At 32.6% G+C, this 24,436-nt stretch overlaps 2 protein-coding genes and 1 long non-coding RNA gene across 9 annotated transcripts in view; 2 read left to right on the top strand and 1 right to left on the bottom strand.

The window, feature by feature from the left end:
- LOC143222156 (protein GVQW3-like) overlaps nucleotides 1-6,498 on the top strand; it is a 36,456-nt gene extending 29,958 nt beyond the window's left edge. For all 7 annotated transcript variants that reach the window (XM_076448220.1, XM_076448219.1, XM_076448212.1 and 4 more), the window contains one exon: nucleotides 1,725-6,498. In XM_076448220.1, the coding sequence (XP_076304335.1) occupies nucleotides 1,725-1,804 (80 nt within the window). In that variant the 3' untranslated portion in view covers nucleotides 1,805-6,498. The remainder of the gene's footprint in view (nucleotides 1-1,724) is intronic.
- Nucleotides 5,953-23,271, bottom strand: LOC143222158 (uncharacterized). Its single transcript, XR_013012042.1, has 3 exons — nucleotides 23,085-23,271; nucleotides 9,289-9,376; nucleotides 5,953-6,071 (listed from the first exon to the last, which is right to left on the bottom strand). It is a non-coding gene; the product is annotated as an uncharacterized LOC143222158 (long non-coding RNA).
- Nucleotides 14,906-18,023, top strand: LOC143222155 (uncharacterized). The gene is made up of 5 exons (XM_076448211.1): nucleotides 14,906-15,065; nucleotides 15,767-15,914; nucleotides 16,445-16,608; nucleotides 17,352-17,502; nucleotides 17,746-18,023. The coding sequence occupies exons 1-5, from the start codon at nucleotides 15,026-15,028 to the stop codon at nucleotides 17,969-17,971; spliced, it is 729 nt and encodes a 242-aa protein (XP_076304326.1). The 5' UTR covers nucleotides 14,906-15,025; the 3' UTR covers nucleotides 17,972-18,023.
- Nucleotides 23,272-24,436: the final 1,165 nt, after the last annotated feature.

Below are 24,436 nucleotides of genomic sequence, written 5' to 3' on the forward strand. Positions count from 1 at the left end.
GTAGAATTAAATTTTTTGGATCATTTTTACCATTTCTCTTCAAAAAAAAAAAATCTTACAACTAAAGTAGAGTTAATTTAGACATCAAAGGAATTGGGCTAATCTGCAGAACGGCAACATACTTAGAGTAAAAAAGTGTTAATTTGAAAACCGTGGCCAAGCATGGCCAGGTGATTAGAATACAAGCTTGACTCCCAATCTGGGGGTCACGGGTTCAAATTCCAGTCGCACCAAAAATGTTCGCCCTTTCAGCCTTTAACTACAACGCTTAATGGAAAAGCGGACATTAAACAGTGAACTAGATGACTTTGTATTTGTTTTTTTAAATCCATAGGCATTTAAATGTCGTGTTCAGATTATCTGTATTGCTAGGCTACTGTATCAGGTGGTCATGAAGTAATAATTCCACGCGGCTATCTTAGGAAGGGGTGATATAATAGTTGAATACTAATATGCCTATTACTGTTTCAACATAACGATACTTAATGTAGTTAATATGATTAACTAATTTATTACATTAGTTTTATAAGTTTGCTGACCATTGATATGTAAAACGTCCATGGGGCCTTTGTAACGGTAAACCACACTATTCGTTGGTGAAAGAACAGCCCAAGAGTGAACAATAGGTGAAAATAACTAGCTGCTTTCCCTATAATCTTAAACTGTTAAGTTAGGGACAGCTATTGCAGATAGCCCTTGTGTAGCTTTTGGAAAATTAAAACTAAACAAACCAGAAAGCCATGAAAAGGATAAAAAGTTACTTCTTATCCTTAGTAGTTTAAAACATTGACAATTATTTTGGTTTAAGTTAAAAGGTCTGAGGCTTTATTTCCTAATTTCACTTTTAATCTACAGTAACTAAAACCTTTACTGTAGTCTGTTGACAAGTTGAAACCTCAAAATAAAACAATATTCACTAAACAACATTGGCCATACTTAGTACATGTATAAGTAATTGCCACGGGTATAATGTTTAAATGAATATATTTCTAAAATGTCATATAAAAAGAATATTTATGATTTATAATCATGTTTTACTGAAACAAATAATAAAAAAGAAACACTCTTTAAACAACCGTCATGTTTATAAGTGTAATATACTTCTGTATTCATTATTGACAACGTTTTCATGTTATTGCTGATCTGTTCAAAAATATTTTAAAGCTTCTGTTATTTCTAGCTTTATTCAGTATTGTGTTTGTTTGTTTGTTTTGAATTTCGCGCAAAACTACTCGAAGGCTATCTGCGCTAGCCGTCCCTAATTTAGCAGTGTAAGACTAGAGGGAAGGCAGCTAGTCATCACCACCCACCACCAACTCTTGGGCTACTCTTTTACCAACGAATAGTGGGATTGACCATCACATTATAACGCCCCCACGGCTGAAAAAGAGAGCATGTTTGGTGCAACTGGGATTCGAACCCGCGACTCTCGGATTACGAGTCGAACGCCTTAACATGCTTGGCCATGCCGGGCCACGGGCCCTTCATTATTGTGTTAATAATAGCTGGGTTTTCATCAAATAGTTACAAATCCAGACCATTTTGGAAATATTTTCAATTATATAAATTTAACAGTGTGATTTATTAATTACTGGGGTATTGAACACCCTGAGTCCTCTTACAAAGTATTTCAATGTAGTTCGCCTTTAGAATTTCAGTCAAAAGATTTGAAGTGTTTGAATTAAATGATAATTTTACATTATACAAATATTTGTTCTTTTCAGGAGTTTCTGTAAGCTGGAAGCCTGCCAAACAAATGCGGCGGAAGAAACAGGTTGTACCGAACCTGCACAATTTTTTATAGAAAACAGCTTGGAAGTGTCTCGAATTTTGCTACAGAAACAATTTAAAGTAAATTGTAAAGATTATAATACACTGTGCGGCCGATCATCAATGTTTAAGAGCAACGGATCTTCACTGGTGTTTGCGTTTTTGCTCACGAAGTGGTTTTAATAGCCTTTTGTAAATGTTGGATATTTTCAAAAATATTGCAAAATTGGAATTACAGTTACTTAAATATGTTCTAAAATTTAACATCGTATTTAAATGAAATCGTTAACATATATTACGTTGGTCTAATGGTTTCAAACTGAAAAATATCGTATATGTGCTTTGCAAATAAAATAACAAAACTATAACTACAAAGGTATATGTTATCTGAGATGTTACGAGTTTAAATTCCAGTCGCATCAAACATCCTCGCCCTTTCAGCCTTTAACTGTAGATTTTGATCACGTTTCTTGAAAGTAAATGTAACGTTTTTTTAATCTCACTTCTTTCATTAAAGTATTTTAAGTTATTGCCTAAGTATTACCTTTTGGTAATTTTGAAGTTGTTAATGAATAAAATTAGACTTTAGCATCATTTTGTTTTATATTTCCAGAATTTAATTTCCATATTATCAGTAGTAAGAGTATTAAGAGTATTACAGACTGTAACATGGCGCTACACGTGTATCGACTTTAGGGAGACAGTGATGTTACCAAAAACGATGACGTCATTGTTCTAAAAATGTACCAAAGGGCGCGTTGCTAGCCCGTCCAACGGACGATTACGTAACAGCATTACGAAGTGAAACTGGATAATATGTTGCTGGGCTGCTGTATGAGGTGGTCATAAACTAATATTTCCACAAAGTGAAACCAGAAGGCATGGTTATCTTAGGAAGGGATGATATAATAGTTAAGTACCAGTAGACTTATAACTATTTCAACGTGACGGTAATCAATGGAGCTAATATGATTAACTAATTTATTAGATTAATTTTATAGATTTCCTAACTATGTAAAACGTCCAAGAAGAGACTCTTATTTAAACATTATGGAATAATTAAAATTTGCTGTTTTACTAGGTTGACTTTATGATATTCTTAACTCATTTACACATGTTTAACAAAGGCAGATGGTGTTTTGCATGTACAGTGTGTTACTAAGGCAAACTGATTTTCAATATGCCTCAACCAGTAATTAAATCATTAATGTCTCAAGTAAAATTATTATTCAATGATAAAGATACTATAACAGTGTTACACACGTCACTTTTATCACATATTCTCTTGAATTAAAACAAATAATTTACAATTTCCTGTAATGAAAGAATTTTATCATATCTATTTTTTTTTAATTTCGCGCAAAGCTACACGAGGGCTGTCTGCGCTAGCCGTCCCTCATTTAGCAGTGTAAGACTAGAGAGAAGGCAGCTAGTCATTACCACCCACCGCCAACACTTGGGCTTCTCTTTTTCCAACGAATAGTGGTATTGATCGTCACATTATAACGCCCTCACGGCTGAAAGGACGAGCATGTTTGGTGCGACGGGGTTCGAATCCTTGACCCTCAGCTTACGAGTCGAACGCCTTAACCCACCTGGCCATGCCGGGTCTTACCATACCTAATATTGAATCAACATTAATTAATTAAGATTGAATGAACAAAAAAATATATAGTTTTTGTCAATAAACTCTGCAGTAAACCATTTTGCTTCATAATAAAAGTGATTAATCGTTATATCTTATTACATTTTCTGACCATTTATATGCAAATCGTCCTGAAAAAAAGGATACTTATTTAAATACCATGCTATTATTTAAAATAATTGCACTAGTTTTACCTTATAATATCCATAAAACTTGGCAAGATAATTCATTTGCACATGTTACTTTAAGGTTTTACTTTATACGAGCTTTACCAGAGGGGCTAAGTTACTATATTTCTAGATATGATTACATCATCGATATCTAGATTTAATTAAGTTAAACCCATTATTTTAGCAACAATCTTACTGACCATGAATGTAACTGTTATCCGTTATTTGAATGTGTAGTCAGAATTATATATTTATTTCTTTTTATTACATGTATTTTACAAAGGTGATCAATGTTACTAAGGATTGTACACAGAATTCAAAGTCCATTAGATAATGTAGATTTGATAAGCATGTTTCTACACTTCCATATGACAGTATGCAACATACTTTCATTTCTGATTCACTAACAACGTGGAAATATTTCACTGTTATTCAGATAAGGATGTTCATGTTTATGTGGTCTAATTCAATATCGTAAAGTAGAATTGAATTGATCTTTCTTTCAGTTTGAAACTTTTTTAAGCTGACTGACGCAATCTGAGCTTTTGACCATTTGTTGGACATAGAATTGAGTTGAAAATATGTTATAATTGTATGCTAACTGAAGTGTCTCCTCAAGTATTGAAAAAATACATTTGGGTTTTGTATCACTACCTAAAGTGAAAGAACTATGTTTAGTGACTTCTAAGTTCATACAATATATCTAATTAAATTATAGTGAGAATTACACTTATGTAGAAAATATATGATTATGTAGAGTGTGAACCATTCAGTTTCAATATTATATATATATATAATGTAAATACATAGCGAGAGTTTATTATAATTGACTTTTGTTTCGCTAAAAGTTTTCTGGCTTTTCCTTTCTGGCTATTTTTTATGTGTTGAGACTTCGTAGTGATATCTGTATTTCCTAGCAGTCAAAGTTTAGCTAGTTTGACATCAGTGGGGCCTTCCCTCTAGTCTTACACTGCTAAATTAGGGACGGCTAGCACAGATAGCCCTCGAGTATCTTTGTACGAAATTCAAAAACAAACAAACAAACATCGACATCAGTTGCATACAGAATATGTTGTAATGGTTTATCTTTCACTTTTGAAAGTGAAGCAGTAGGATTCCTATTGAACATTGTCCGAAAGAAGCTACAAACATTTTAGAAATTTATTCGATACCCTCACAAATTTGTGTACGTGAAAGAAGTTCTTTAGGCGTGTTTCCTGTTATCAATTATTTGATCATGCAGAAAAATAATTGTACATCGTCGGTCTGGATCTAATTAACAAATATGGTAGCTCTGGCTCTGCATTTACATTGGTCAAGATAAGGGAGAAGAATATATTGATCATTATAACTGTCTTTATGTAATCTCAACGTAAGAAAATCATCAAAAAAACTATTGAACGTAAATTTATAGCAAAAAAAGTACTTCAAAGATTGTATTCTTTCGTGTGTATATGTGTGAACAATAATCCATTATCATTGTGTCGATTTGTACCCAGTAAAAATAATTTCTTAAGGATTTACGAAAAATGGTAAGTGTTGTTATTCTATACTAGTTATTAAACATATTTATTACGTAGGAAAATTATTTACTACGAAGTTTATTAATTAGATGTTAAAATTCGTTATATGAGTAAAGTTTGCTACTCATGTGTTTTGAAATTAGATAGACTGAACATACCATAATGAAAAAGAGTGAAATGTCTCCATGGTGTTAATGAACCACGAAAGTAAAGTAAAAGAATGGCTGTGTGCTGCTTACTGTCCTACAGAATTACAGAACATGTTTATCAAAAGTACATAATCTAATAAACTTTGAAATCTGTATGAACCCATAGAAACATTGCCCACTTTAATACATGTAATACTAATAAACATATATAATTGAAAGAAAAACATAAGTTCTGACTTCATTTAAATTTGTTCAAGTCTTACGGAGAGTAAGATTGTTGTTAATATAACGGCTTCAACATAATCATATGTGGAAGTATAATAATGTGGTCCACCATTTTACAGCTTATGTAACATTACATAAATGTTATTTAAATAAGCATCTTTTCCCGGATGTTTTAGATATGAATGGTCAGTAAATGTATAAAACTAATGAATTATAGAGTCATATTAACTGTATAAAGTATAATCATGTTGAAACTAGTTGTTCCGTCACAATCCATCTATAATAATATACCTTCTGGTATCGAATTATGATATCACTCTCTACTAATATAGCCACGCCCTCTGCTTTCGCTTTGTGAAATCATTACACCATGGCCGCCTATAGTGGCCTAGAAACATACCATATGGTTCTTTTCGTGGAACTTTTAAGAAATCGTCGGTTATGACAGCCTAACAGCGCGTCCCTAGCTACACGTCCTCTGATGATTTTAGTAGAAATATGACGTCATTGTCTTTGACACCACTGTCTGTTCCTTTCCCGTCCCTCGAGGTCCACACAAGTGTGTCCAACGGCGTGTAGCGTTGAAAAACTGTAATGTAAAGATGCTTACATTGAAATTAGATCTAAAGACTGTAAACACTATTGCAATGGCAGTGATAGAACTGGAATTTTCTTCATCATTACAGGCAGATTTTAATTTAATTATAAGGAGATAAAAAGTGTTTTTAGAAATTATTCATTTTATTTAGCATTTCAAAATAGTTCTCATTTTCTTAAGACATCATATTGTTTGCGCATTTAATTTCTCCCTAGTCTTATAACGGACTTATTATAGTAATGTGACTGTATTGAAGTCAATATAGAAACACTCTTCAAAAGCTGGTAATGTAAATGATAAATATGTCTTTTATTGTAAACCGTATTTTTTGTTGTGAGATCACAAAACTTAGAAGCATATCACTTAGATATTCAATGTAAATAATGTTCAAATAATAAAGTGAGGTAAAAAAGCATTCAACACATTCTCCGTCTCTTATATCATACAGAAGCCACAATTAATGCTTTCTGTCATTGCATATCAGATGAATTACAATACTTCATGGTTTCATTACTCGATGTTTTTCAAGATAAAGTCATTGATCAACGTGGGACTGACGAACAAAGGTCAAAATGTTGGTCGCAGAGTTTTATCCTTTGACATCATTTCCTAGGAGCTTTCTTTGTTTTGGTTGGGAATATTTAAATGTTTAATTATATGTCTGCATAAATAAAATAAACTTCTATAAAATAAATAGGACACTCAACAAGATGATTTGTACAGAGATGATGATCACATGTTTGTACATTTCGATAATATAACGTAATGGTAATATGATGTTATGATGATATATGATGTACTGATGTTCAGCACGGTGTGGGACAGACAAATTAGTTACATATTTCAAGTACATGATATATTTTGTATATTTTTTTAAATGAGGAACTAAATAATTTGGAGAATGACCTTTATGTAGTTATGGTGATTTATTCTGTTTGACTAATAGCATGCTTGAACAAGTACGTAGTACCACAGGTATTATTACATTGGACTTAAGTCAGTATTTTACGAACTGTTTTCGTGAATAATACATCTTGCAGGTTTGTTAATAAATGTTTCAGTATGCTTGTTTAGGATGTGATGTTACTTATATATATTAATGGCATTATATTGGATTATGAAAAATGTGTTTTATCTATCAAATGTAAATGGAGATTTGTTATGAAATGATATTTAAGAGGCATAATTTATCATAAGGGACTAATCTAGACATGTATGTCAGTAATTGTCAAATTAAGTAATTTTTGTAAATCGTACCTTTGCATATTTCAAAGCTTTGTAAACAAATTTTTCAATATTTGTGTTATTTTAGTACGAGATTTTACTAATTATATACTAAAGACAGTTATTAACCTATGATGAGAAATGACTTTCATGTAAGAAAATCACTTATTTGTTACTGATTATATTTATAGGTTTGTTTATCTACTTGTAAAGTGTGTATGAAAGAATTTATGTTATGGTAACAATTTCAAGATCCACGTGAGGAAATGCGTTTTAAAATAGTTGAAGAATAATCAATTGGCTTATAACTTATGGTTCTTTTATGATTATGATTGTCATTCTATTGTTTATTTATGATAAATCTATTTGATGTTTTGGTAAGATAATAAATTTAAATAGTGTAGTGTACATAAAATTAAATTTTGTTCTGACTTTTAGTTTTTTTTGTTCTTTTAATTTCGCACAAAGCTACACGGGGGCTATCTGCAATATACATCCCTAATTGAGCAGTGTCAGACAAGAGGGAAGGCAATTAGTCATCATCACTCACCACCAAATCTTAGGCTACTCTTTTACCAACGAATAGTGGGATTGACCGTCACATTATAACGCCCCCATGGCTGAAGGACAAGCATGTTTGGTGTGACAGGGTTTCGAAGCCGCGACCTTCGCATTACGAGTCGAGTACTTTAACCACCTGACCTAAAAGTTGCCATAATGCTGTTTCAAAATTTTATGTCAGTTTTGAAAAAAAGAAAGAAAATACCTGCGTCTGGAACATGAATGCAAACACAATATATGATTACAAAGTTGTTAATTTAAATGAAAATTGTTATTGTGCTACTCAAGTATATAGTACGAAGGCTGTTCAAAAAATAAGCGGATTGTTTGAATTGCGCGGCTCCAGTTGGTTCCAGGGGAATTCGCTTGGTGTCGCTAGATTCGCACAGATCAGCTGATTACGACACCATTTCCCGATTGCAGATATCTTCATTTGCGTATTAGCTACGCGGTTTTAAGTGAAGGACGTCAGGTGATTTCAAAATGAATGACCTGACTTGCTGTGAAATTTTGTGTTAAACTTGGAAAATCTGCGACTGAAACTTTTGCTATGCTTAACACGGCTTAAGCTATGTTAGCTATGAAGCGTACGGCATGTTTCAAGTGGCATGAACGTTTTAAGGATGGTCGACAGTCCATTGAAGATGATGAGCGTCCTGGACGTCCTTCCACGTCAACTGACGACCCACACGTCCACAAAATCAACACCCTGGTGCGGGCAAATCGACGTCTGACTGTCAGGGAGCTTGATGAAGGCTGTGGGATATCAGTTGGATCTTGTTACGAGATTTTGACCGAAAAATTGAAGATGCACCGCGTTGCTGCGAAATTCAGCCCTCAGAACTCGTGAGTTTTTAGCCAAACACTCGATCACTGTTCTTCCCCACCCCCTACTCGCCTGACCTTGCTCCTTGCGATGTTTTCTTGTTCCCCAAACTCAAGAGACCCTTGAAAGGAAGAAGATTTGAGACGATTCCCAAGATTAAGGCAAATGCGACGAAGGAGCTGGAGGACATTACAAATGAAGCGTACCAGGACTGTTTTAACAAGTGGAAACACCGTTGGGATAAGTGTGTGTGTTGGGGAGGAGAGTACTTTGAAGGGGTCCCAGACCTGTAACTTCTAAATAAATTACATTTTGTTTTATGACGTCAGTCCGCGTATTTTTTGAACAGATCTCGTATATTGTATTGTATAATGAAATAGCATACATTTCACATGTTTATGTAGTTTTTACGTTTAAGTAGATACCAAAAATATTAAAAGTAGAACTGAAACATGATAGTTAAACTAACTTTCATTTTGAAAAATATAAATTCTGCCACTCTGAATTTGGTAAAATAAAGAGAACCTTATAAGATGTTATATCAATAACACGATAATCAAATAGATATATGAACAAAATAGACGAGGTATTACTTACTATTACTAAGGAAGACCTTAGAAAAAACAAACTTCGTTGATGACATGACAATCAATGCAGAAGCAGAACAAGAAACAAAGGACCATCTCTAAAATAGTAAGAAACCAAAACGTATCAGGATATGTGACACATGTAATTTTAGTGTTAACAATGACTATTATGAAATTTGTAAAATAGTACAGGGCACAATCTCTTTCAAGAACAGGAATATAAACATGATGATTTGTTTCGAAGAAATATTTCAGACATTTACTATGTTCTTTATGTAATTGTTATGTTATTGGACGCCAGTATAATACATTGTAATGGAAACGTTACGATGATGAAAACTTTGTCCAATCATTGATTAAAATTTGCCTTAGAATAAATCCATAGTTGTTCCCAGATAAATCAGAATTGACTTTTGTCATGTAGCTCCTAAATATGTAGCACCTTAATATACAGCATTTAGTAAACTTCGTCTAATATAGCAACACTGTTACAAATTATACGTTAGTTTTGAAGCATTATAACATGAAATATTAAAATAATAATTAGACATTAGTGTATAACAAAATATCATACATTTTCTATGTTTAATTAGATATTAAAGGTAGAATTGAAAATATCTTTCATTTTGAAAATTATTCTAGGCTGACTGACACATTCTAAACATCTGACTGTTTTAGAACACTGTATTTAGTAGAAATTATGCAGTAATTTTATGCTAACTGAAAATTATGTTTACTGACTTTTAAATTTAGTCACATATAAAATATCTTATTAAAGTGTTAGTTAGTTAGTTAGTTATCACCATTAGATTCCATCTAGGAACATAGTGCCGCAATCGCTTGCGGATTCTTCAACAAGTATTTAAGTGAGTAGGTTGTTAGCCCACTGCACCGAGCCGTCCCTAATTTAGCAGTGTAAGACTAGAGGAAAGGCAGTTAGTCATCACCACCCACCGCCAACTCTTGGGCTACTCTTTTACCAACGTCCGTCACATTTTAACACCCCCACGGCTGGGAGGGCAAGCATGTTTGGCGCGACGCGGGCGCGAACCCGCGACCCTCGGGTTACGAGTCGCACACCTTACGCGCTTGGCCATGCCAGGCCTTATTAAAGTGTAGTGAACATTAAATTTATATAGGAAATATATTATTATGTAGAATTTGAACAATTTCAGTATTAAGTGCAACGTAAATAGCAGCAATGTATTATAATGAACTTTTCTTATATGCAAAATAGAAATGGTCAACTCAGAAGTGAACTTTTATCATTAATCACATGTTGGTCATCGATTTTCCTCTTCTTTATCTCTGTATACCCTTCCCAGATGATGAGCTGTGTATTTCTTAGCTCTTAAAAAAGCTTCCATCATCTATTGATATTGCTTCCTATAACATTCCCGCTGTTATAGATCTTTGTCAGCTCGTCTGACACATTCTAAATATTCTGTTATTGATTGATTTTATTCAGTTAATAATCATCCCAAAATTATAACAGGTTTGAATGTGCAAACAAACAAGTCAAATGCCAACCACAAATGATATAAAGTCATGGTCGAGTTGCAAGTATATTGTTTATATTTCATAGGAAGTGTAATGTCACTGAAAATTGCTTACCTTTGAAAGAGTATATAACAGCTTTCTCTGATTCATCTTCATATACACACAGGTCATAAAGATATGTGTAGATCGAGGACACAAATAGTTTTTTAAAACAAAAGAAAGACCAACTGTGAAGAACTGTATGAATATCACCTAGCAAAAAAAACTGCCGAACATTTAACCAGGGATAAGTTAGGAAAGAGGTTACAAAGGTTGAAGTGAGCATACTTATCAAACATAAATACTAGTTTTGTATGGAAGTAAAGCCAACAATATATGGGTTTACGACGATAAGGTTTTCAGTCATATTGCTCATGCACACGACTTCATACACTAGATGGATTGTGGAAAACATCTCGAGAGCAGTGGTGTGCTTTGGACCTGAAAGTCTTATGACAGAGTTATAAAAATGTAAACTATGCTGTAGGATTATCTATAAACAAGATGTACGATTGTTAAACAAAGCATGATTAGGCGTGGCAACATGAACACTAATGACGTTGTGAGGCTCCAAAATAGTTTTAATACAACGCATTCTATTCTCTGTACTTTAATGTACATTTTTTTTTTTAGAATTCAGCAAAGCACAGCCAAGTGATTAAAGTGCAAAAACGAACAAAAACAACTGAACCTGAGGTTCCATATTTCACACTCTGTTTCCGATAAACAAATCGTGCCACATACCTTAGGGCTATAGGTGTGAAAATCATATCCAGTATTTGATTAGAATAGACCATGAGCTGGTGAGTATGTTGATTTAGTTAATTCTCTCTGTAATGAAGCACTTCAAAATTAGGAATAAGCTGGCATAAATAGCTTTTAAGTAACTTTGCATAATACTTAACAAGCACTGCCATTTGGAAATATGTCCCACTAGCCATTAATTTTCACAACTTTTTATTTTGTTTATTGTAGGCATGTGGAATTTTCACGTAACACATGGTCAAGAAATTTCTTAATTCTTTCCATATGGGTTTGATTGACGTGACCGACCTTGTAGCCACAAACTAACCATCAGAGTTTCTATACTATAATGAATAAGGTAGCATGTGTATCTACATGAACTTTGGCAAGCTGTCATTAAATATCACAATTCTTTTGTACACAAAAAAAAAATCGGAGTGCTGATTGCTCCGAGTGCAAAGCAATTTTTATGTTGAAATTTAAAATATTTTTCTTCTTCTAAAAATCTCAAATTTCATTTCTATAACCTCTAGAACATCTTAAAAAATATCAAACTTTTTTGGTAAAACTTTATGTTGTATCTTATGTTTCACTTTAATTTTCTCTGTCCGAATTCAAGTAGGATTTGGTAAGTTTGACCAACAATAAAAAATTAGAAATAACTTTACATAACTTTCTGTAAAATAATAACAGTTTAAAACTTAATTTTGTTGTTTTATTGTCTTTTGATTTATGACTAACTAATGATCCCACCATAAGATTTCCAAGTCAATTGGTGAACATTTGTCTCGCCTATCGATCGTGAGAATATATTTCGTGAAGAATTATTTATTACTTCTTTTTTATTATTACCATACCTAGGCTACCCTGGAAGGTTTCTAATTTTTATATTTTGGTTGTAATCTATTGAATGGTGTAACGCACAAGCTCCTTGTTAGCATACGTCGTGAAGAATATTTATCATTATCTTACATATTAACCTCATAATTTTATAATATTTATATCATAGTTACTTTTAAAATAATAAGTAAAAAGTGTGCATGAGCAACAACAAGTTTAGTACTTATGTTTGTCTTCTACAGAATGATAACTTACAAAAAAGCAAATATTTTTTTTTTATAATTAAAACGGGAAGTGTTTAAACTAACTCCTTAGCTACTAAATTTGATCACCACGAGATAAACTTTCAAACTGAAGACGAAATCTATAATTGCTGAAAACAATATAGAATTATACATCATTAGATCGATAATACTTTACCTTTCTAATGGTTATAGATTATATAATGTAATACTGGAGATAATTTTAGACAATAATTTACCCTGAGAGAATGCGACAGATAATCGTGGCAAGTGAGCCTGCTTTTCTAGTTTACGACTCTGTAAGCGATGAAACATAAAAGCTATTAAAATTAGACTTGTCTTAATGGTATCTATTATATTATAATTAGTAATTTATGTTAAGTTCCCTACTTTGAAAAGGAGTGAGAAGTAAATTAGAGAAGGGGGAACAAATTTTGTGATTCTCCCACTAGGGGAGATTGAGGATGTTTTAAATCTTTCATTATTTTAAAATTAAAAAAATTAAAACTTATATAACGTTAAAATTTGGTTTATTAACTACATTGATGCGAAGTTTATTGCTATACATTGTAAAAGTTCGTGGCTTGCACACTATGACATAACTGATTCAATTCCGTAACAGGAGCTTTAGACAATCTGGAATATCATTTAAGAGAACTGATAAGACTATTTTTCACAACCTGCAGCATCACAGTATATTCTTACGGGTAAAACAAGTATTATCTTCACATAATAACAAAGAAACAAAGACAACTAAAACAAAATTCCCGTAACAACTTCTTTGACCATGTGTTATGCGGAGACTGCATAATTTAGAAAATAAATGTAATATTGTGAGCATTAGTTTAATTATATCTTTAAATACTGAATTAATAATACAAAAATGACAAATATGATTGTCTCTGGCAAATCATTGTCAAAAGGTGTTTTCTAGAGAATATTTAAACACTGGGTATTCAAGAAAAAGACATCAATGAGGTTTGTAGTTTCCACATACTTAGATATTTAGTTGTTGAAACCGCAATGAAGTTTGTCTTTGATCATTTGATTATCAAAACGAATATGAGAAATGCCATTAATTATTAAAATGATCATGATTATTGAATGCCAAATTTAAGATCACAAATTATATTGCTCAAATCACTAAGTTTGAAATAATGTATTTCATCCACAATGATTTAGTGTTTTGTTAGGTCACAATTCGTAAAGACTTTGAAAACTAGCGTATTAACTTTTATCTCTAAAACCAAAATGAACTCATAGTAGATATATTTGTTTATTTGGGATATCCAATATTAAGATAAAACATATCTTCTAATAAACATGTCAAAACAGGTCACAAACAAGGAAAAAGTTTGGTTTGTTTTAAATTTCGCGCAAAGCTACACGGGGGCTATCTGCGCTAGCCGTCCCTAATTTAGAAGTGTAAGACTAAAGGAAAGACAGCTAGTCGTCACCACCTACTGCCAACTGTTGGACTACTCTTTTACCAACGAATAGTGGGAATGACCGTAACATAATAACGCCCCCACGGCTGAAAGTACGAGCATGTCTGGTGCGATGGATATTCGAATATGCAACCCTCAGGTTACGAGTCGAGTGCTTTAACAGGCCACAAGGAAAAAAAATGTATGACAAAACCAAAAGCTAAGTCAGCAGTTTCGGGGTAAAAAAAAATTATTCAAATTTTGTATAAAGCACAAAACAAACACAAAAACCATACATATTTTGGTACAATAAAAGGTAAGAATATTTATTATTAGTTACAGCCACTAAAATGTATTAATAGAACTACAATCTTCAGGGCTAATGTCTGCAGTAGTAACGTACCTCTAAAATATTAAGGGTTATGGATGTTTTATCTCTTTTGTCATTGTAATATCTGCTAAAATTCATTTATAATGTTATTATCAATTAGTTAATTTTTTTCTAAACTGTGTCTTGCTTCTATTTCACGTAATAAAAAATTATACATCTTCTGGTTTGTAGTATATTTAGATACAATGGGGGTAATAACATATTCAGATGAGCTGTAATTTATTCTACTTACGAAAAAATTTCTACTAGTTTATTTTTTCATCTACTCATGAGTATAGTACAAATTTATTGATAGGCAATTTAATACTGTCTTAATTTCTTTCCAAGCTATGGGAGTTCTTCAGTTTTGGTTGATTAGTAGATTGTTTGAAGTTTTATGGCATAACGAAACAAGACCATCTGTTCCGGAATTATTCTAATATTTATTTATATGAAATTACCAATCACAACAGCTATAGAGGGCCCTAGTGTACCATTTAAAGCTATTGAAATGAAGGCGAAGAAAAATTGTTAGGTGATAATAAAGTGCATAGAAGAAGAGAGTCACAAGTAGCAGTAAGAAAGATGTTCTCAAGTTATGTTTTCGCTTTAAATCTGTTAATAGGTAGTGTTCGAGTTATTTATTGTTTAAAAGTAGGATGTGTTAATATTACGTAATATTCGTGAAATAAAAGTGTAATTATGGTCATATTTATTGAAATAATAGAAAGAATATGTTAAACTAAAAATACGCAGGTTGTCCTAAGAGTACTTTGTACATAAGGAAAATATTAAATATTTAGAGAAAGAGAGCGTGCGCGAAGGTAAGTTGAGGTATCTTTCCAGAGTGTGGCGCCTACTGTAACCTAAACCTGATATTCGGTGTCTTCAACCTTTCTACAATGTCGGAAGCATCAACGGAAGATTTAACGGTGGAAATTAGTCAGACTTGAATATAGTGTAATGTGTCTGTTATTAGTAATTATCAACTTACGGCTCTTAAAAATTCTATGCTAGGACTTTAGTATATGCCTTCTAATTTTAATAAATTCCACTTTAATTGTTTGGTTCACTACCTGAGTAAACAGTCTTGTTAAGAACGTGTTTATTGTTGGTATAATAAACTATTAATCATATGTTACAGCCATAATTGTAGCCTATTGAGCTAGAGTATGGGTTCTTAACTTCTAAAGCTGCTGTTGATTGCACGGAGTAGTGTTTTCAGGTGGAATAAAGTGTTTGAATTAGAGATACTTCAGTTCAAAACGTCCTAGAAGCTCTTGTTATGAAATGTAAATTATACGGTTTATACCTTTCGTTTTCTAGCATCGATACATGGAGATGTAAAGCAATGTGACAAGAAAAATTTTGTTAAGGTATCTCATGAGTGCCAAAAGAACTTCAAAGACTTTCTCGAACACTTGCAAATAGAGGTAAATGGAACAGACGAACTTCATGTGCAAGAAAAGTGTTGGTATGTAAAATTTCATTCTTTTCTTAAGCTTTAAACAGTTAACATACGTGTACATTTACTTCACTTCGTCTTAAATGAATATCAATAAATGTAATACTTTATACACACGGTCTTCTTTTAGATCTCTTTCTGGGAGAGATTGACTGTAGCACGGTGAATTGTTTCTATGCACAGTATTCTAGAAACCTGCTCTGCTTTTGCTACTAACACTTCTGTTTTGCATATCTTAACTCGTTTTTCAAAGACCTAGAAAGTCTCGTTAGCAAAGTTATCCGAAGTGAACTTCAAATTCCTAAAATTATAGGGGAAGCTTACACCTCTATCTAATAGATGGAAAAACTCCTACATTTTTTTTTTGTAGGTCAAGACGTAGAGTATATATATATATATATATATATATATATATATATATATATAATGAATAAAATTTCAACAATACCTTGTTGATCTTGATAGTCATTTACTTCACTCATTGTCATTAGTATCTGTAAGTGTGACTTTCATGTTAAATATCTACTTTTTCTCCGCAGCGCCTTTATCAAAGCGGAAACTTGTTTAATAACAGGAGCGGACTCTTCTGGTTGTCAGGAAATTGAGAAAGAAGTTGAGGACCTTCTGAACGGCTTTAAGTCAGAAATTGATGTCAACAAATACTGCTTAAAGTTTGACAACAGCAAATGTGTTTATAAAAAAGGTGACCTTAATAGTTATTTAAGATTGGGGACATGTTGAATTACTTAGTTATTTGTTGAATTTCGCGCAAAGCTACACTACGGCTATCTGCGCTAGCCGTCCTTAATTTAGCAGTGTAAGTCTAGAGGGAAGGCAGCTAGTCATCACCACCCACCGCTAACTCTTGGGATATTCTTTTACCAACGAATAGTGGGATTGACCGCACATTATACCGCCCCAAGGCTGAAAGGGCGAGCATGTTTGGTGCGAGCGGGATTCGAACCCGCGACCCTCGGATTACGAGTTGAACGCCTTAACCCACCTGGCCCATGGCGAACCACCATTTAGTTGGTCTAGAGAACAAATTCTTATTCACCTCTTACTCTTTCCGTACACGGAGAAATTTAAGTAAAACTGTCACTTTCTCTAAATATATTGGCTATCAGTTGAATAATACACGCATGTTTATTCCAATATTGATAAATCTTGTAACAATGATCGATGGTTGTTAGACGCAACCTAAAAGCTTTAATATTATGATTCTTTCCACTACATTAAAGGTTAGTTTAATTTCTTTTTAGTATAGGTTTGAAATTTATCAATATTCCAGCTCAACTGAGCTTTCAAGACTATTAAAACTGTCTAAATACTAAATGAAAAACTTTTAAGGAACAATGTTAAGTAAATGTGGGTTCTGGATTCTCAAGTCTTCAAACAAATACACTGATATTTACATAAATGAAGTTCTTAACCTCCTCTTCTCAGACTTGCAATTCAATGTTACAACTGGAGAAGAGAATTGTAAACTGGAGGAACTGCAAAAGAGAACTACTGAATGCAGTAGGATCTCCAAAGAGGCAAAATCTAATGCGTACAAAGAAAGAGATGAAGCGAAAAGGAAGAGACGGTTTTGTTGGTGAGTTATCAGCTAAATTTAACTTTCTCGTATTATAGACAAATTTTATAACGATGAGCTGTTACGGCTACACTTAATTTAAAATTCATAACACTAAAGATGATCCCTTGTAAGCGATTAAACGGTAGGTTTAATACTATAACGATTCGTGTGCTGTCTGGTTATTCCTTAAACATAATTTGTTCTTGAACATATGGAGCTATGTACAAACTAGAACTGATTTCTTACATTTTCTGCCTTCAGTGCAATGACCGACTTTGGTTCCTGTATGAGTGAAGCAGCTTTAAAGTCGAACTGTCCAAAGATGGTGGAAGGTATGGAAATGATGGAAAACGCCAGTATGAACATGACTTTCAACGCCACCTGCAGGATATTTGACAGCAGTATTTGTATATCAAATTCAGCTGAAGTGAATGTTGGAATGTTCTTGGTATTAGTTGTGATGGTATTTTTCATACTAAACTGTTAATTATCTTTTAGTTTATTCCTTGGTAAGTAAATAAAGTTGATTTATTATTAAATCTTTAATTTCAGAATAAATATTTTAAATAAACTCTGTAAAATTTTTCGTAAAACAAACCTGTTCATTTTGTGTACAAATACGTATATACCTTTTTTTTTTTTTTTTCGACAATAACCTACCAATAATTTTCCGAACATTTCTTTTCCAAAAGTAAAGACTAAATTCCTTTTATTCCCATATGCAGAAATTTCGCAAATGCCTTAAATACTTCATTAAATTTTAACCCCAAAACGACTAATTTCATATTACTGAATGCATTAATGGGAAGACTTTTGAGCAAAACTTAACGATCTTAAACTACACAAATTTAATATTCAGTGCGTTTAAGATCTTTTAATTTCTTGCTTAGTATTGTAAGGGGGGGAATTTTAGAAATTTGCTGAAGTTTCAACTACATAATGTATTTTCCTCTTAAATGGTGTAAATACAAGATGGAGCTTCACTTAAAACTAAGGCGTGGTCTGCCCATTTTACTAGTTATTATCGCTATTCTAAATATATCTAATCTAACTTTCGAAAAACAAATGCGGTGAAAGATAACTGAACTTCAAACTATATTTTAGTAACATTACTCATTCTGTAATATCTAAATATTCCACTGCTACCCTTTATATGAAATTAACTGAGGAAATATTAAACATTAAGTTATTGACATTTTTTTTACAAAACAATTAAGTTCTCATTTTTGTGTCGCTCCGAGAGTTCTCTTTGTAAGCGATACACTTGCTACTAAAACAGCTTTCAGAATAATCGCATTTCCTTGGATGGGGAGGAGGACGTTTAATTAAATTCTGAGGCAGCTTGACTCCCACAAGCCCCGTTTTTCTCCTTGTTTAACAGACATTAAATATTTTAATATAGCATGCATCATCTTTTGGTAAGTAGTGAAAAATTTAGGATATTATGGATCTTAATCATTTTATTAATGAGATTTTATAGCTTTCGGGAGTAAACAAAATAACGAAAAAAGGGTGTTTCGTAACAAACTACAGAAAAAAAATGCACCCAATATACAGCAAGTAGAAAATGGCTACTTTTTCAAATCCATATGCTACTTGGTGCAAGTACTTCCACAAATTAAAAAAAATTATGGTAACGCTCGTTTGGTCGGCCGAAGATTAAAAAATCAACCTGTCAAAAGGTTGATGCTTGCTCTAGTGGCAAAAACAGATATCGAGCCTTCCAGTGGATCATTAGTGGGTTTTATAAATTTGCACCGATAAAGAGCCAAGGTTTTGATTCCCCTACTAAAGATAGTGCAAATAGCTTATTGCCTAGCTTTGCATTAATAAAGTAATTTGATATTGTAAGTATCGGATTTCCGGATTTAAAATCTCGCGTTATTAATCTCTTATGCTTCAATCAGTAGTTTGAGATAGAACTTACGACAGTTTTAACTGGTGCGACCTTCTATCAGCGCAAATGTGGAAACGAGAGGTACTTCCTGTATGTGTAGGAGCGATTGTCATTTGATTTATTTAGAGAGCTTGTACACGCAGGACTTGCATTAAAATGTTTTTATTAGTGATTTTGCTTTAATACTTTATTTTAGAAGGATACACAATTTTTTATCTTAATATTTCGGAGTGAAATGGTTCAATATATCAAATATCAAGGTTATTTCGCAGTAGCTTTCTTAATTGCGTATGTTTAAACTCCTGGAGTATCTTGTAATCGTTCGTATAAAGTTGTTTAATTTACAAACTATTGATCAACCTCTTTCAGTTTGTTAATAGTATTCTCAAACTGAGATGGATAAGCCTATTTATATATATATATATATATATATATATATATATATATATGAATATACGTGTCTATGCTCGGCTACATTGAGATTAAAACATTCACTCGTAACTTAGTTTTTAAATTAACTTATACTAAAATTAGTATATCTACTTGTTAGTTCAGCACTGGTAGGCTCACTGTAGCTAGAACGCTAATGGAAATCTGACATTGCCTTTAGAAACACTGTCAAGGTTGGTAATAGGAAGGTCTGCATGTTGCAATAGTTACATCCCAGAGACAGGCGTTTCAAGGTCGTTAATAAGGCTATACGTGACGTACGGAAATTTAAGAGGAACATTATTCTTTTTGTCAAATTATGTAGCAATTATCAGAAATGTTCTTAAAGTGGAATGATTATTTTTTCTAGGATTAAATTTTACACAAATGTTGTTGAGCTATGGCAATGTTAGTTTGAATTCGTTATTTAAAAAAAAAAAAAAATCATAGTAAAATCTCTACACGTCCTAGTTTTATAGACTATCTTCCCTCATGTACAATGTGTTAAAGTTTAATGTGGTTGGACAAACAGAAGTGAAGCCTCGCCGCAAGAGGATGATGTTCCAGTGCAAGAAGTGTATTTGTCAAAAATTGATAGAGCAACTAAAAAGCACACTCCGCAAGGATAATTTCTGAAGATTTCAAGAGAATTTTCGATTTAAATGACCGAGGATTACACCCCCCCCCACACGCACACAGTAACCCATAACCTATCATTATCTTGCTAGAATGAGTCATTTTTGTTTGCAAAGGTAGCATAACTTTTCTGTAAGGACTAAATCATTTATAACTATTCGCGATATCCGAAAAGTATTTTACGAACATATAATGATAGAGGCTCCCGAATCACTCGTTTTTCTAGCTGGACAAATTTTGTTCCAAAATGTACGTTTCAGCTATTTTATAACAAAGACGATTTTTAAACCAACCTAATTAAATATAAAACTTCAATTAAGAGTTATTGTTTCTCTTCACCATTGTTCAGTCTGAACTTTAACTTTACAGTATCACAAATTTATTTTATAAAACTGGATACGTTAGGGAACATTTATAAACAAACCCTCAAAAAAGTAATTGAAAGTATATACGCGATTTTATTGCTACTGAACTATCGGATTGAAATAAACTATACTTGAAAGCATTTTGTTGTATTAATTTATTAATAACGAATTTATGTTGATAAACTGCCTTCGAATAGCTTTAACCGTCACTATAGGTTTGAGTGACATTACTTACGTAAAGGGTTTGCGTTGGATACCTTTGAAGTTGACGTAAGACAAACTATCGTTATTGTTCTTCTGTAATTAAGGTTATTAAACGCTCGACGTACATTTACAGTATTTGTTCCCGAGCCGACACAAGAAGAGCTGTAATTCTTGCTTTTACATCTTAAATACAAATGGGGTCTTTATTGCAAATCCTTTTACTCATCAAGCGTTTGCTACGCGGAGGACTGATGTCCCCAGGCTTTATCTAGTAACCCCTTATAAACTTTCCCAAAGTTAGATGAATAACTAGGAATAGTCAAAAATATCACTTTCTGGCTCTTTTCATAATTTGAAAAATGCGTCTTTTCCTAAAGATTTAAGAAAATTTCCGGTAAAACATTTCAGTCTAATTTAAAATCGCATTCATCTATCTTGTGACCAAGTCTTCCTACAGATTAGCAACATGTATTAAGTCGCATACAATATTCAGTCTTCTATCTGTGCTGAAACTTAACATTTTCTTGATGATCCAGGTCCACGAAGAGCAAGTTACGTTTATGTTGATACACTTCGCTTGGAGATGCCAGCTAGTTCTATTCGTCACCTGTGAGTTTTTTTCTGCTGAAGTTATGCGATGGCTTCATATAAATACCAACGTCTGAAGTTAATTCTTTGAAGCTGAAAGGTTTGTAATGTTCGAAATCTATAAACGTTCTTGGGCAAATATCTGTAGTTTTCTGATTAAATAAGCGTTAATCATAATTATAGCTTCAGAGGCTCAGTTTAGTGAACTTGGCAACCACACAGTATTCAGTACCTGTCTTTTCGCGTGTCGATTGTAGCAAGTTAAATTGACAACAATACTCGAAATCACTAGTATTTTACGTACAGGATACATTGTTGATTCTTGCGCTCTAGATTCTTTAAATTTAGATAACAGATGGGACTTGCACAGTATACGTTTAACAATATAAGTTGCATGAATTAATTTAAACTGAAACAAACGTAGATATTAAATATATAACAGTAAATCCGTTAGACTTGACACATTGAAACTATAAAACTGGATCACTTGCAAGTAGTGGACTTCTGGAAGTTTCAATATTAAAGCCAAATCTCTAGTATGCTCAAAGCGGTAAACAGAAATGTGTTGCATCTTGACAAAAAAGTTGTTATAAAAAAAAAAAAGAAAAAAAAGAAAATTTTGATTGTAAGCGAAAACAGTGACGTAGTGAAAGTTTTACACTTCAGTTGATAATTTTGCTGAAAAGGCTGAGAAAAAAGGAAATTAACTGATACCAGTAAAGTAGAACAACTTCAGAAAGTCAACAAAAATTAAGTAACGTGAGATTGAGGATTAAGGTGTGGAAATTGAAAGACAAATCCAAACTTGTGTAGAATTGTGCATGAACATTGTGCAAAAGAGAACAACATGATGAGCTAGAGAACTAAAGTTTTTTTTCTCCAATTAATATTATCTTATTATTGAAATTTTCTCATGTAGATACCAAATAAAGGCCTTTCGACGTTTTAGAAAAGTCACGGAATTTCACTCTGATTTGGGTACTAACCGTAAAGAAGGTGAAAGGAGAGCGAAGATTATAACAAAGTGTCAGAAGCAGTTTACAATAGTGCTATTAAAAGATGAGACATCAGACTTCCTATTTAGCATTCTTATTATTAAATTTAAGTCATTTAATGAAAGTATTATAGCAAGATAAATAATACCTTCAGTAAAAGTTTTGTGTCGTTTATTCTAATTTATATGGAAATTTCAACGCTTTACACAATATGTTAACCTATTTCACTGTATGGAAGTATTTATTTTATTTTGTTTGCAGTTAAGCACAAAGCTACACAATAGGTTATCTGTGTTCTGTCAACGACAGATATCGAAACCGGTTTCAAGCGTCATGAATCTGCAAACATACTGCTGTACCACTGGAGACTTGATCTCAGTACTAAATGTTTGAATATATTTAAATCACATCAGACAAACGTGTGTGATCGTAAATTATAGAACAACGACAATTTACCGTTTTTATGTGGAAAGTTGTAGAATCTACCTTGTTAAGACGACTTCATGTCATAGGTTGCAGAACGTAACTAAGGAGTCCTTATTTAGCAGTTTAGCGAACAACTTTTGGTAATTCGTGATGACGTTTGCTAAGCCTGCTTCACGTTGTTAATAGGACCTGAGTTTTGAAAATGACTAAATTTCATTAATTTCAATAGTGTTTCTACGAAGCTTGTCTGTAAGACGATTTACATGTTAGTGAAAAAAATAATCTTTAATTTGTTTCATCGTCACGTGGAAACAAAATCATCAGATTTAGCCATTGGACTTTGTACCTCTTTTATCTTGCAACTCGTGGCCGTTTTTTCAAAGTGTATTAATCACGTTTCTGGTTAGATATTAACACGTTTCCAAGGTTCAGCTCATTTTCATAAGCAAAGTGGCTTCGATATCTGCAGTTTATTAAAAAAAAATTTTGCATTCAAGTTTTAATTTCTTTTTAAGTGTATTAAAACATTTCTAAACACAAAACAAAGAAATAGGAGAAAAGAGTACAGTACAATAAATATATTGGAGATCTCATGCCTTGAACGTTTGATATGTTAATATAAAAATAAGATGAAGCTGTGTTATTTGAGGATAATATTCACACACACTTAGTTGATGAACGTAACATACATGTTATAACATTCTTGCCTTAATGTTATTTGTATCAATGATATGTTTGTTTTATGAAAAAGTATTTTAATTTTCATATTAAGTTTATCTATGTGAAACAGGACAGAATTTAAAGACTTTCGTCATTTGAACACAATACCAAAAGGCTTGATGTAAATTGACAAATCTATTGACTTACACTTGCATACTATACTGTTGTATGGAAAATATGCTTTTGTTAATGCTCTAGTCATGTGTTACAAATGGTGCCAATAGATGTCACTGTTTGAAATGTTTCAAGGACCCTACAATATTGCAATAATTTTCTAAAGTAGAATAATTTAGAAACTCAGCTGAGTTGAGTTAGATTGTAATTACTAAGTTGTCGATAACATTAATGATGGTTAGAGAGGCTTAGAACGACTTGTAAGGAAACTAACAAGATATTATTTTCTGCATTTAGTTATTGTCACTGCATTTAAGGATAATTTTACCGCTACAGTTTTCTTTAAATTATGTATTTAGCTGGAAGTATATTAATAGTTTAAACTTTTATTAGTATTTCCACTGTTTTATAGAAATTTGTCTACTTATTAAATCCTGAAAGGAGTAAGATGTAAATTGATACGGTGAACTTAAGAAGTCTATGAATAGGTGACTGTACCATTTACTAACTCTTTTAATAAGCTGCGAACTTCAATTTTTGAACAAGCTTTTCAGTCAATTTCCACATCTAAGCTCCCC

Source organism: Tachypleus tridentatus, chromosome 8, assembly GCF_004210375.1.
Source record: "Tachypleus tridentatus isolate NWPU-2018 chromosome 8, ASM421037v1, whole genome shotgun sequence".
Classification (NCBI taxonomy): domain Eukaryota; kingdom Metazoa; phylum Arthropoda; class Merostomata; order Xiphosura; family Limulidae; genus Tachypleus; species Tachypleus tridentatus.

Excerpts from the sequence above, each read along its gene's own strand:
- LOC143222155 (XM_076448211.1), top strand. The coding sequence starts at position 15,026 with ATGTTCTCAAGTTATGTTTTCGCTTTAAATCTGTTAATAG. Across the intron at positions 15,066-15,766 it reads CGCTTTAAATCTGTTAATAG|CATCGATACATGGAGATGTA; the intron begins GTAGTGTTCGAG and ends TTCGTTTTCTAG. Across the intron at positions 17,503-17,745 it reads AGGAAGAGACGGTTTTGTTG|TGCAATGACCGACTTTGGTT; the intron begins GTGAGTTATCAG and ends TTCTGCCTTCAG.